Source organism: Orcinus orca, chromosome 20 (genome assembly GCF_937001465.1).
Source record: "Orcinus orca chromosome 20, mOrcOrc1.1, whole genome shotgun sequence".
Lineage (NCBI taxonomy): Eukaryota > Metazoa > Chordata > Mammalia > Artiodactyla > Delphinidae > Orcinus > Orcinus orca.
Genome location: NC_064578.1, coordinates 44,670,092 through 44,683,638, shown reverse-complemented (window position 1 = coordinate 44,683,638; position 13,547 = coordinate 44,670,092). Strand labels below are relative to the sequence as shown.

General features: G+C 35.0%; 1 protein-coding gene across 5 annotated transcripts in view; it reads right to left on the bottom strand.

The window, feature by feature from the left end:
* The window catches only part of ZNF875 (zinc finger protein 875), a 37,545-nt gene that overhangs the window by 8,460 nt on the left and 15,538 nt on the right, over positions 1-13,547 (bottom strand). For 3 of the 5 annotated variants that reach the window (XM_033413728.2, XM_033413725.2, XM_033413730.2), the window contains one exon: positions 218-7,573. The exons of 1 other annotated variant lie outside the window; for it this stretch is intronic. In XM_033413728.2, the coding sequence (XP_033269619.1) occupies positions 5,889-7,573 (1,685 nt within the window). In that variant the 3' untranslated portion in view covers positions 218-5,888. Of the gene's footprint in view, positions 1-217; positions 7,574-13,547 lie in introns of those variants that run through there. One more of the 5 variants, XM_033413727.2, reaches the window with a different exon arrangement.

Sequence of the window (13,547 nt, the reverse complement as noted above, 5' to 3'; positions counted from 1 at the left end):
TCCAGTATTGTTTTGGCTACTTCAGTCCCCTTTCAATTCCATAAATATGGGGACTAGCTTTTCTATTTTAGTCAAAAAGGCCATCAGAATCTTGACAGGAATTGAAGTGAATATGTAGATCTCTTTGGGTAGTACTGACATCTTACCAGTTTTAAGTCTTCCAATCCATGGACATGGCATATGTTTACATTTATTGAGGTCTTCTCAAATTATATAGTTTTATAGGTTTTTTTTCTTTTATGTTTTATAGTTTTCAGTGTACAAGTCTTTTCACATCTTTCATTATATTTATTCTTAGGTATTTTATTCTTTTTGATTCTGTTGTAAATGGGATGTTTTTCTCAATTTCCTTTTCTGATGGTTCATTGGTGGCATATGAAAATACTTTTTTAAGTATAGTTGGTTTACAATGTTGTGTTAGTTTCTCGTATACAGCAAAGTTGTTCATTTATATATATATGTAAAATACAACTGATTTTTGTGTGTTCATCTTGTATTCTGTAGTTTTGCTGAACTTATTAGGCTTAGTAGTTTCTTTGTGGATTCACCTGGATTTTCTTTGTATAGAATGATGTTTGCAAACAGAGGTAGTTTTACTTCTTCCTTTCCAATTTAGATGCCTTTTATTTCTCTTTTGTACCTAATTGTTTCTGACTATGGCTTCCAGCACTATGTTGAATAGGACACTCTATTCACAAAATAAGAGTATCAAGATGAAAACAAAGAATTGAGAAAAGTAAATACTACCAAAAAAGGCAAGTGCAACAATATTGAGAGCAGACTAATTAGAAGCACTGAATGGGTTTTTAAAGGGAAAAATTCATCAGGAAGAAATGTTATTAATTTCTACAGGTCTAAATAAAACAGCTTTGAAATATGTTAAGCAAAATTTGATTGAAATACATGAAGAAATGCTTCCTAACATGATCATAAATTTATTTATTATATCACTTACAGAAATGGAAGTACTAAGTTTTTAAAAATAATTAAGGCTTATTTCTTCTGCTGGCGTGAACATAATGGCATTTGTTCTATTAATAATCTTTATACCTACATTTATATCACAGATTTAATTTTACATGTGTTAAACATATAATATAAATTAATAAATAAAAATACAGATCATTAATATAAAACAACAGGAGAATAAAATAACTAGAAAAATATCAAATTTTATAACCGTTTGTATTAATTTTGGCATATTACTAAAATAGATATACACACACTCACACATTAAATACTTGCTTTACGTTACAGAGCTTGATCACATTCAAAACTGAACTTTATGAATTAAAATGGAAGAAATCACAAAATACACTGATTACAATGTTACAAAATAAAAAGCTAAATACTAGGATATTGTAAAAATGAATACGTCCATCTAGCCATTTGTAAGCACTCTTTGAAACAGTAATTCTTGTCTAAAAGAGAAAATAAAAATGAAAATTATATGCCACTTAGAAATGAAATGAATTTCAGAACAGTAAAAAGATAAATAAATCAAATTATGATTAAATAAGCTTGAAAAATCAATACAATAAAAAGAAATTAGCTTGAGATTAGTAAACAGTAACAGAAATTAACAAAATATAAAAGACACACTGAAGAAATGATTAAAAGCATAAAGCTGCTTCTTTGATTTAAAAAATAGAAAAAAATAATTGCCAAGTATAATCAGAAAGAGACATAGCCAAAAGCATGAAGGAGATTAATTATATCATTTAGTTCTAGAAGTGAAAATGCCCCAAGTTTGTGTTCTGTCTAGATAGATCAGCATACATCAGATTGTAGGTTTATATCTGTCAGTAGGTGTTAAGTATTTTCTTTGCATTTGTTTCTTCTATGCCTAGTTTAAATTATATAAAGCATAGATGTTAATAGTATGTTAGGTATTATAACATGTAACTTTTTTTCTGATGTGTGTGTGTGTGTGTGTGTGTGTAGTATTTTCAGTGTGGGTTACAGACCATAAACATCTAGAAACAACACACATAAAGGGGAAAAGTAAAGTGTTTCACTTTCACTTGGGTGTGAACATTTTCCACCATAAAAAAAAAAAGTGAGAAGAGTGACATTGTTTTATATTTTTGCAAATCTCCTTAATGTCCAGTTTAATAGAATATAGCTGGTATTTTATATGTGCTCCTGCACTTAACCTGTTGACATAAATAAAATCTGGCCTGACTCAGATATAGTTAGAAAATAGAGGAGTGTTTTAATAGCCTTTTCAGGTAATTGTCAACATTATCCTTTGATAATACACCAAAAATCAACAAGTAGTAATTTCTTAAAGGTTACTTATAATGTGGAATCTGGCTTTTATCTCTTGAAATCCATTTGTCTGTCTTATACTTTAATATACCCACAGATGATTTTGCAGCATTATGTACTAATTGGAAAATATTGGTTCAGTGAATTAGGCAGATCTTCCATCAACATATTTCATTATATGGTATTATAAAATCACATTCATTAAAATCATCACCAATCTCATCATAAAGGTGTAAGTATTGGGAAACTGTCAAGTTCTTGGTGGCAGAAAACTTGTTTTTCAATATTCTAATTTTTTTGCTTGAAAGTCAAATTAACAAAATTACTGTCAGCTTTCTTTACTGTTTTAAAAAATCACTTCATTTTTTTTTACAAATGTCTACCAAATATCCAAGTCTGAGTCACCTTATTCAAAATTCGTCAACTACTCTTTCAAATAAAATTGGTGTCCATAAAAACATAGCTGGTTCAGCTCGCAAATCAATCATTGAAGTGCACTTCCTTGAAACAACTTCATACATGAAGGACTTTATGTGTATTTCTCTTTTCATCACGTATAGTTTTTAAAAGATGTGTACATATCAATTTTAGTATCGTGGTTGTGATATTATAGTATCATTTTGTAAGACATTACCATTGAAGTAAAGTGAGTAAAGAGTACATGGGATCTCCCTATATAATTTCCTGCAACCCTGTGTGAATCTACAGTTATCTCAAAATTAACAGTATAATTTTATTATTATTTTTTATTTTTTTGCGGTACGCAGGCCTCTCACAGTTGTGGCCTCTCCCATTGTGGAGCACAGGCTCCGGATGCGCAGGCTCATTGGCCATGGCTCACGGGTCCAGCCGCTCTGCGGCATGTGGGATCTTCCCGGACCAGGGCACGAACCCGTGTCCCCTGCATCAGCAGGCGGACTCTCAACCACTGCACCACCAGGGAAGCCCTAACAGTATAATTTTAAAATGTTGTACCCAAAGGTCAAGATTTAACAAAATTAATTTTTCCTTTTCTATGAAGAACATTCTTAAGTGGAACTTGCATTTTTTTTTTTACCACAGTAGGGGGTGGTAAAAAATACAATAATACTAGTAGTACAGTTTGGTGACACTGCCTTGATTCATGCTAGAAGCCCAGCAGTTTTATCCATGATTGTTTCTGCACCATCAATGCAAATTTCAGCACAACAGAAAAAAGTAAGTAATGTCTTAGTGTTATAATGAAACTTGTTTTGACCATGCAGATCACTTGAAAGGGCCCCCAAACATCCTCTGACCATACTTAGGGAATCACTGATCCATAATAATAAATTAGAATTAAATGAAACAATTACATTAAAATTTACTGCTACTCCTTTTAAAATGGAACATCTCAATGGTGACCATAACAGGCTTAACGGATTTGAAGCAATATTCATTGTTTCATACTGTTCATCATCTTTTCTTCAAAATTTTCTGCAGTATAGTCTACTACTTACCATAGGATTGGTAGGATGGGCAGTGGTTGCTCTGGGGCACATTTTCTGTCTGTTTTAAACATCCAGAACTGTCACCTCAGGTTATGAAATATGGGGCAATAGTGGATGGATAGTCCAGACACAGATTGAAAGACAAAACCAAAAAAACCCTCCAAGACTGAGAGGATTCACATATCTGAATACCACGTGGTGTTTGCCTCCTAATTAGTTTCCAAATTTGCACACAGATTTTAATGCTAGGCCCTGGCAGACAACTCAGGTTACCTGTCCTAATTCTGTCTCTTCTGAGAGGTTCTAAGCAGAAGGCCTGATGTGGGTTTAAGAATCAGTAGAGGTGGGCTTGGGCAGGGTCAAAGGATGGGACTTCTTTCTACCTATTTCTCAGAACATTTCCAGATCTTTCTGTTTGGTTGCTGCTCCATAGGAATGTTTCCCAGAGTTTAAATCTCTTTGAATCTATTTAAATCTTCATATACCAGCAGTGCTCTATTTTTTCCTGTTGAGAGTTTTAAATAATTTAAGGCAAAATCTTTTATTTTTATGAGGCAATTACACTAAAAACTGAAATATTCCTTCCGAAAGCTAAAAAACTGGTGAAAGGTACATGTTTAATTTTGGAATCTTTATTTTTGTGACACTATTTTATGGAAAAGAGTAATTAAGTTCTAAGGCTTAAAGAGATTAAAACTCAAAAGGTATTTTTCTGTTGAGAAAATGTAAGAGCATGAGGCCAGGATTTACCATGGGGAGGGCTAAGAAGGGCAGGTCATGCCAGCTGCTCCATTTAAGATAGTATTTCATAATTTTTCACCAGGTTCTGCTCACTCCACTCAAACTTAGATTTTGAACAAAAATTATGACTCTTACACCTCATATTATTTGAGATAGTGATTCCCTAACTCTAACTCCTTTGGATATCGAAACTTTGGGACCTATGTTTATTTTTTCCCTAACTGAAAGCCAATGACCCAACCACTGAGTATTGTACTTTAAACCCTACATCACCACTTTCTAAATACTCATACACTTTCTCTTATGTTTTCAAATTTATTCTAAATACCTGTACAGAGATAAAAAAGATAAGTTATTACACAATTTCTACATTTTCCTGCCTGTTGTTAGAAAACTTATTTTCCAAAGAAAATTCACAGTCATTTAGTCAAGTTTCATGAAAAAAAACTGGGCCTTGGGACACGACTCTAAATGAATTTGTGGGATACTGCCATTTTCAAAAAGAGTATTCTCAACCAAAAAAGTAGTATATTTTACAATGGTTGGGAAAATTTAAACCAAATAATTACTAATGGGATGCTGTATGGTAACTCAAAGAATAGAAAGTAATTTCATTTTGTATTTCTGTATATGTGTGTATATATTTTCTTCATAACACTACATAGTACATTTCTAGTCTAAAAACACTAGTCAATAAAAACATTTTCAGTATGGATTCAACCTGAAAACCAGAGACAGACCCAGGAAGCAAGCAAAGACATGATATTTCCAAAAATGGACACCTCTTCCCAAACTCAGAGCTAGGATACCTACAATCTTTCTTACCTGTCAGCCTTTTGTATAATAAAACCTTCTACCCAAGCACTATCTCTGTCCCCATGAGTTGACCATTTTCCAAACTCTCCCTGAAGCTGACTCTGCTGGGTCATGCTCTGTGGAACCAAGATTAAATCAGCCATGGTTTCTGTCTCTTGTTCTCAGAAGGTAAGACAGACATCAAGAGATGGACTCTAGAATTGCTGTTTTTGTAACATCCAGGTTACTGTGGAAGGAGTGTTCAAGTATACTTGGGAAATGATATTGGAATAGTATCAATTCTCTAATTTCAACCTACTTAATAAGTACTCTCTCCATCAAGTTACCTGAGAGACCTTCCACAACCTACCATCCCCACTAGGGAAAGCCAGAGCCCCTGAAAATGGGCCAGCAATTCTCCTTCAGGTGGATTGGAGATGTTGACCCTTACCATTAGTCTCGTGAACACTCCCATCACACATAAGATGTTTCTACTTTAGAGTCTGGCAATGGCTGACTTATTACTAAAGTTACAGCCCTGGGTGGGACTTCTGGTGTCTCATGCCGTGTGACTATTGGCTAAAGGTTTCACTACTTGTCCACACAAGGTTTCTATCCTGAGTGTGTCCTCTGATGTCTGATGAGGTTTGATTTCCGACTAAAGCCTTGCCCACACTTCCTACAAATATAAGGCTTCTCTCCTGAATGGATCCTCTGATGTCTAATAAGGTGCGACTGCCGGCTAAAGCCTTGCCCACACTCCCTGCATACATGAGGCTTCCCCCCCGAGTGTGCCCTCTGGTGTGTAATGAGAGTTAACTTATCACAAAAGCCTTGTCCACACTCCCTGCACACAAAGGGTATACTCCCTGAATGTGCCCTCTTGTGCCTAAACAGGTTTGGCTTCTGGCTAAACTTTCTACCACACTCCCTGCATACGAAAGGCTTTTCCCCTGAATGTGTCCTCTGGTGTGAGATGAGGGTTGACTTATCATTAAAGCCTCGCCCACACTCTGTGCATACAAATGGCTTCTCTCCTGAGTGTGTCCTCTGGTGTGTGATGAGGGTTGATTTCCGGGTAAAGGCTCTCCCACACTCGCTGCATACAAATGGCTTCTCCCCTGTGTGTGACCTCTGGTGTTTGTTGAGGTTTGACTTCAGGCTAAAGCACTGTCCACATTCCAGGCACACATAAGGTTTAACCCCTGAGTGTGTCCTCTGGTGTGTCTTGAGGTTTGATTTCCAGCTAAAGTGACGCCCACATTCTGTGCACACATAAGGTTTCTCTCCTGTGTGTGTCCTTAAGTGTCTAATGAGGTGTGACTTCTGGCTAAAGCCTTGCTCACACTCCCTGCAAACATAAGGCTTCTCTCCTGAATGTGTCCTCTTATGTCTGATGAGGTGTGAATGCTGGCGAAAGCCATGTCCACATTCCTTGCAAATGTAAGGCTTCTCCCCAGAGTGTGCCCTCTGGTGTGTGACGAGGTTTGACTTCAGGCTAAAGCTCTGCCCACATTCCTTGCACACATAAGGCTTGATCCCTGAGTGTGTCCTCTGATGTGTGAAGAGGTTTGATTTCCAAGTAAAGCCTCGTCCACACTCCTTGCACACATACGGCTTCTCCCCTGAGTGTGTCCTCTGGTGTGTGATGAGGTTTGACTTCCAAGTAAAGCCTCGTCCACATTCCCTGCACACAAAAGGCTTTTCCCCAGAGTGTGCCCTCTGGTTTTTGATGAGGACTGACATACTGCTAAAGCTTTCTCCCCACCCAGTGTACATGTAAGGGGTCTCCCCTGTGTGTGTCTTCTGGAGGCTGAGCTGGTTTGACTCCTTGATAAAGCCTAGCCCAAACTCTCCATATTTGATTGCTCCAAATCCTGAGACTTCTAAACCATGTAATGTTTTGTCTGTTTCCTCAAGGTTTGTCCTCTGGGTAGGGCTGGGCACTATGTCCACAACTGTGTTGTCTTCCTTGGACCTTACTGGCTGTTCTTCCAGGGTTCTGGAGAATGCCTTTGAAGTGCTGCTTTTACTTACTCTCCCAAACAAAAGCTTGGAATCTTCTTCGCTCTCTTGAATTTCTGCTTTGTTGCTTGAGCAGGTTTGATCAAAGACTTGCTCCTGCTGCTGTTTCTGATCTTCTGAATATTGTTTCCCTGAATGGAGATGATTTCCTGCACGTAAACTTGAGAAAAACTGAGGGAGATGACTGAGCCACACATGTTGGCTGAGGGCTTGCTGACTAGAGAATGCCAGAGGACAGGAGGGACAAGGTTGAATTTCTAGCTTTGATCCTGCTGAATAAAGAATGTTTTCAGTCAAAGCAATCATAGGTAGGGCTGCCTAGGCCATTTTGCTTTGCCTACTGGTCATTCATATGTTCACATCACAAGCTGTCTCCCATTCAGCCATACTTCCCAAAATCTATTTTTTATTTCACATTTTATGCTTTACATTTTTATTGTAGGAAACAGTAAACCTGCTCAGTGGGCCAAATCCAGCCTGCAACCTGTTTATTTTATGGCTACAATATAATATCTAAAATATCCAGTTTTCAAAGAAACAGGAAAGAGTGAGTGACACATACCTAGGGAAAAAATTGCAGCCAATAGAAACTGTTGATGAGTGGGCCCAGATGCTGATACAGGGGAAAAAAAAAAAAAAGACTTCAAAGCAGATACTATGAATATATTCAAAGAACTAAAGAAAACAATGTGTGAAAAATTAAAGGTAAGTATGATAACAACTTAAAATGGAGAATCTCAACAAAGAATAAAAACTATTAATAAGAAACAAAAGGAAATTGTGAAATTAAAAAGTAAAATAACTAAAATTACAAAGTTACTAGAGAGATACCACAACATATTTGACTTTGTAACAGAACCAGTGAACCTGAAGATAAATCAATAGAAATTACCTAAAACAGAAGAACAGAGTTAAAGGAAGACTGAAGAAAAACAAAGAGCCCAGAAACCTGTAAGACACCATCAGGTAAACCAAACCTATGTGTAATGGTAACTCAGGAAGGAGAAGACAGATAGAAAAGAGCAGAAAAAAAATCTGAAGAAATTATGGCTTAAAAAGTTCCAAATTAAAAAAAAAAACAAAAAACTTCCAAATTAGATGAAAAACAATCGACAGATCCAAGAAGCTCAACAAACCCCAAAATAAACACAAAGAGATCCTAGCTAGACACATCATAGCCAAAATGTTGACTATCAGAAAAAAAAAGACAAAAAGGAAATCTTGAAAACAGCAAAGGAAAAATGACTCAACATGTACAAGGGGAAAAACCATATGACTAGTGCTAACTTCTCATCAGAGACAATGGAGACCAGAAGGCAGTGGAATAATGTATTTAAGGTGCTGGAATAAAAGAGAAAAGACTTCTATCTATGAAGAATTCTATTCTCACAAAATTATGCTTCAAAAATGAAATTGAGGGAATTCCCTGGAGGTCCAGTGATTAGGACTCCAAGCTCTCACTGCTGAGGGCCCAGGTTCAATCCCTGGTCAGGGAACTAAAATCTCACAATCCCACAAGCCACATGATTCAGCCAAAAAAAAAGAGAAATCGATATAAAGATATTCTCAGATTAACAAGTACTCAGAGTATCTGTTGATAGCAAACATGCCTTATAAGAAATACTCAGTAAGTCCTTCAGGTTGAAAAGAAATGACACGAGACACTAACTCAAATCCACAAGAAGAAATGAGGGCCACCGAGGGATGTCCCTGGCAGTGCAGTGGTTAAGACTCCGTGCTTCCACTGTGGGGGGGCGCGGGACTGATCCCTGGTCAGGGAACTAAGATCCCGCATGCCACGCAGCAGGATCAAAAGAAAAGAAAAGAAAAGAAAGAAATGAAGGCCACTGAAACTGGCAAATATGTGGGTAAATATAAAAGATAACATGTATATTTTCCTCTAAATTTCTCTAAAATACAAAAAACTATTATAAAAGTCAGTAAATATAACACAATATTGTGGGCTTTATAATATATGTATAAATATTTTACTGGAACTAAGTTAGTATTAATTAGAGGTAGACTGTGATAAATTAAGGTGCATATTTTATTTCCTAGAGCAGCATTAAGAAATAATTCCAAAACAAATTTAAAATCAAGAGTGATATGAAAATAGTACACTTAAATAAAAAAAACCCAACAATATGCCATAAAAGAGGCTAGAGAAATAAAGACATGAGACATATTAAAAATAAATAGCAAAATGGCAGATTTAAACCATATCAATAATTATATTAAATATGAACAAACTTAACACTCCAAACAAAAGGCAGAGATTATCCCACTAGATTAAAAAAGCAATATCAAACAATGTGCTATTTACAAGGGACACATTCTGGATCCAAAAACACAAGTAGGTTAAAAGTTAAAAGGATGAAAAAAGATATACCATGCAAACAGTAATCACATAATCACAAGGGAATTGGAATGGCCACTATATTAATAGTAGACAAAATAGATTTCAAGACAAGGATTATTGCTAGACAAAAAGAGAGGTATTTCATAAAGACAAAAGGGCAATAAATCAGAAAAGTAAAACAATTATAAAGGTATCCACAACTAAAAACAGAGCCCCAAAATACATGAGACAAAAACTTACAGAACTAAAAGAAGAATTAGATAATTCAACAATAATTGGAAATTTCACTATTCTATTCTCAATAATAGAAACAACTAGACAGAAAATCTCCAGGGATACAGAAAACTTAATAAACCAACTTGACCAAACTGATATGTGTGGAACATTCCATCCAATGACTGCAGAATGCATATTCTTTTTAAGTGCACATAGACCATTCTTCAGAACAGATCATATGCTACGCCAAAAAACAAATAACCGTTAAAGCTATATAAAGCATGTTTTTCTACCACAAAGGAGTGAAATTAGAAATCAACAAATGAAAGAAAGATGGAAAATCCACAAATATGTAGAAATTAAACAAGATACCTCTAAGTAACTCAGGGACAGAGAAGAAATCAGAAGAGAAATTGAAACATATTTTGAACAGAATGAAAACAAAACCCAGCATAATAAAATTTATGGGATGAAAAAAAAATTTATGGGATGTAGCTAAAGAAGTGATCAGAGAGAGATTTATAGGTTTAAATGCCTGCATTAAGGAAGAAGAATGGTTTCAAATCAACTGTCTAAGCTTCTATCTTAAGAAATTACAAAAAGAGCAAATTAATAAATAAGCAGAAGGAAAGAAATAATACATTTATAAAAAATTAATCAAATAGAAAACCAGAATGAGTAGAGAAAATCAATGAAATTAAAAGTTGATTTTTGAAGAGATCAACAAAATTGAACAATCTTTAGCTAGAATGAACAAGAAAAAATAGAGAAGACAGAAATTACCAAATCAAGAAAGAAAGAGGGAACATCATTACTGACCTCACAGAAATTAGAAGGATTAAAAGTAGTATAAACAACTTTATGCCAACAACTGGACAACAAAGGCAAAACAGAAAAATTCCAGAAAAACACAAACTACCAAAACTAACTCAATAAAAACTAGAGTATCTGAATAGACCTGTAATAAGTAACAAGATTGAATTAGTAATTAAAAGTCTTCACACAAAGACAAGCCCTTGTTCAAGTGTCTTCACTGGGGGATTCTAACCAATACTTAAAGAAGAAATGATACAAATTCTTCACAAGTTCTTACAGAAAATAGAGGAGAGAAAATTTCACCACTCATTATATGGAGTCATTACCCTGATACCAGAGCAGACAAAGATATCAAAAAGAAAGTAAAATACAGATAAATACCCTTCATGAACAGAGATGAAAAAATCCTTAACAAAATATTAGCAAACTAAATCCAGCAGCAAGTCAAAAAGAATTACACATTATAATAAAGTAGGATTTATTCCAGGAATGCAAAGCTCATTTAACATCTGCAAATCAATTAATGAAATACACCGCACTAACAAAATAAAGACAAAAACTACATGAACATCTCAACAGATGCAGAAACATCTAACAAAATCCAATACCCATTCTTAAAAAATACTCCACAAACTAGGAATTGAATGGAACTTCCTCAACCTGATAAAGGGCATCTATATAAAACCTACAGCTAACATCATATTTAATGATAAAAGACTGAATATTTTCCTCTAAGTTGAGAAACCAGACAAGAATGTCTGTTATCAACAACTCCATTCTGCACTGCACTGGAAGTTCTAGCCAAAAGGCTAAAGGAGGGGAGTAGCAGAACAAGGAAGAGGAGAAGTTAAAGATATTTAAATTGGAAAGGAAGAAGTAAACCTTTCTTTTTTTGTTCACAGATTATATGAGCCAGGACATACAAAATTCCAAGGAATCCTCAAGAAAGAGACAATAATTAATCATTGTATTTAATAAGGTAATATGATAAAAGCTCAAAATACAAAAATCAATTGTATTTCTACATACTAGCAATGAACATTCCACAAATGAAATTAAGAAAACAATACCATTCACAATAACATAGATAATAATAAAATATCGAGGAATAAATTTGACACAAGTATTACAAGACATGTAAGGTGAACATTTTAAAACATTGCTGAGAAAAATTAAAGTCCTAAATAGACAACCATAAATTAGAAGACTCAATATTATTAAAACAGTGATTCTCCCTAAATTGATTGATAAATTCAATGCAAACCCTATCAAAACGAGAGTAAGCTTGTTTTGTTTTGTAGAAATTGACAATCTGACCCCCAAATTTATGTGCCAATTCAAAAAACATAGAATAGCCAAAATAATTTTGAAAAAGTTAGAGTATTTACACTCCTCAACCTCAAAACTTAATATAAGACCCCAGTAATGAAGATAGTGTGCTATTGTCATATGAAGAAACACAGAGATCGATGGAACAAAATTAGGAGTCCAGAAATGAATCATTTACAGTCAACTGATTTTCGACAAAGGAGCCACGGCAATTGAATGAGGGAAAGCATACTATTTTTTTTTTTCTTAACACCCTCATTGGAGCACAATTGTCCCACAATGGTGTGTTAGTTTCTGCTCTATAACAAAGTGAATCAGCCACACATATACACACATCCCCACATCTCCTCCCTCTTGCGTCTCCCTCCTTCCCTCCCTATCCCACCCCTCCAGGTGGTCACAAAGCACTGAGGTGATTCCCTGTGCTATGTGGCCACTTCCCACTAGCTATTTATTTTACATTTGGTAGTGTATATATGTCCATGCTACTCTCTCACTTCATCCCAGCTTACCCTTCCCCCTCCCCGTGTCCTCAAGTCCATTCTCTATGTCAAGCATACTACTTTTAACAAATACTGCCAGGACAATTGAATATTCTTATGCAAGAAAATGAATTTAGACTTTCACCACACATGACACATAAAAATTAACTAAAAATGGATCACAGCCTTAAGTGTAAAAGCTAAAAATATAAAACTTCTAGAAGAAACCAAAGAAGAAAATCTATGTGGCCTCGAGTTAAGCAAACTTCATAGTTACACCACAAAAAGCACAATCCATTAGAAAACTGTTAAATTGAACATCATCGAAATTTAAAACATTTATGCTTGAAAAGACACCATTAAGAGAATGAAAAGACAATCCACAGACTTGTCTTTTTTCTGAAACTTCATTTCATAGTTGAAAATAATTGAAAATCCTGTATGTGATATAGGACTTGTGTCTTGAATATATGAAAAATTCTTACAACTCAAAAAGAAGACAAACAATCCAACTTAAAAATGGGCAAAAGAACTGAGTAGCTATTTCACCAAAGAAGATATGCAAATGGTTAATAAGCACATTAAAAGATTAACATTATCAGTCATTAGGGAAATGCAAATTAAACCGCAATGCAATACCACTACACACCCACTAGAATGTCTGTAATCAAAATTAGAGACAATTCCAAGTGCTGGCAAGGATGTAGAGAAACTGACACTCTAAAACACTGCTACTAGAAAATGCAAAAACAGAAAATATAAACATAATAGAAATGTAAAACATAAATGCTAATAGAAATGTACAGCCACTTGGGAAAATAATTATGCAGTTTCTTAAAAGGTTAAACATAAACATACCATACAATCCAGAAATTCTAGTCTTAGTTATCTACCCAAGAGAAATGAAAACATATGTCCACATCAAGACTGGTACATGACTATTCCTAGCAGCACTATTCACAATAACCAAAAAGTGGACAATCCAATTCACATCAACCTGTGAATAGCTAGACAAAATGTGGTATATCAATACAATGGAATATT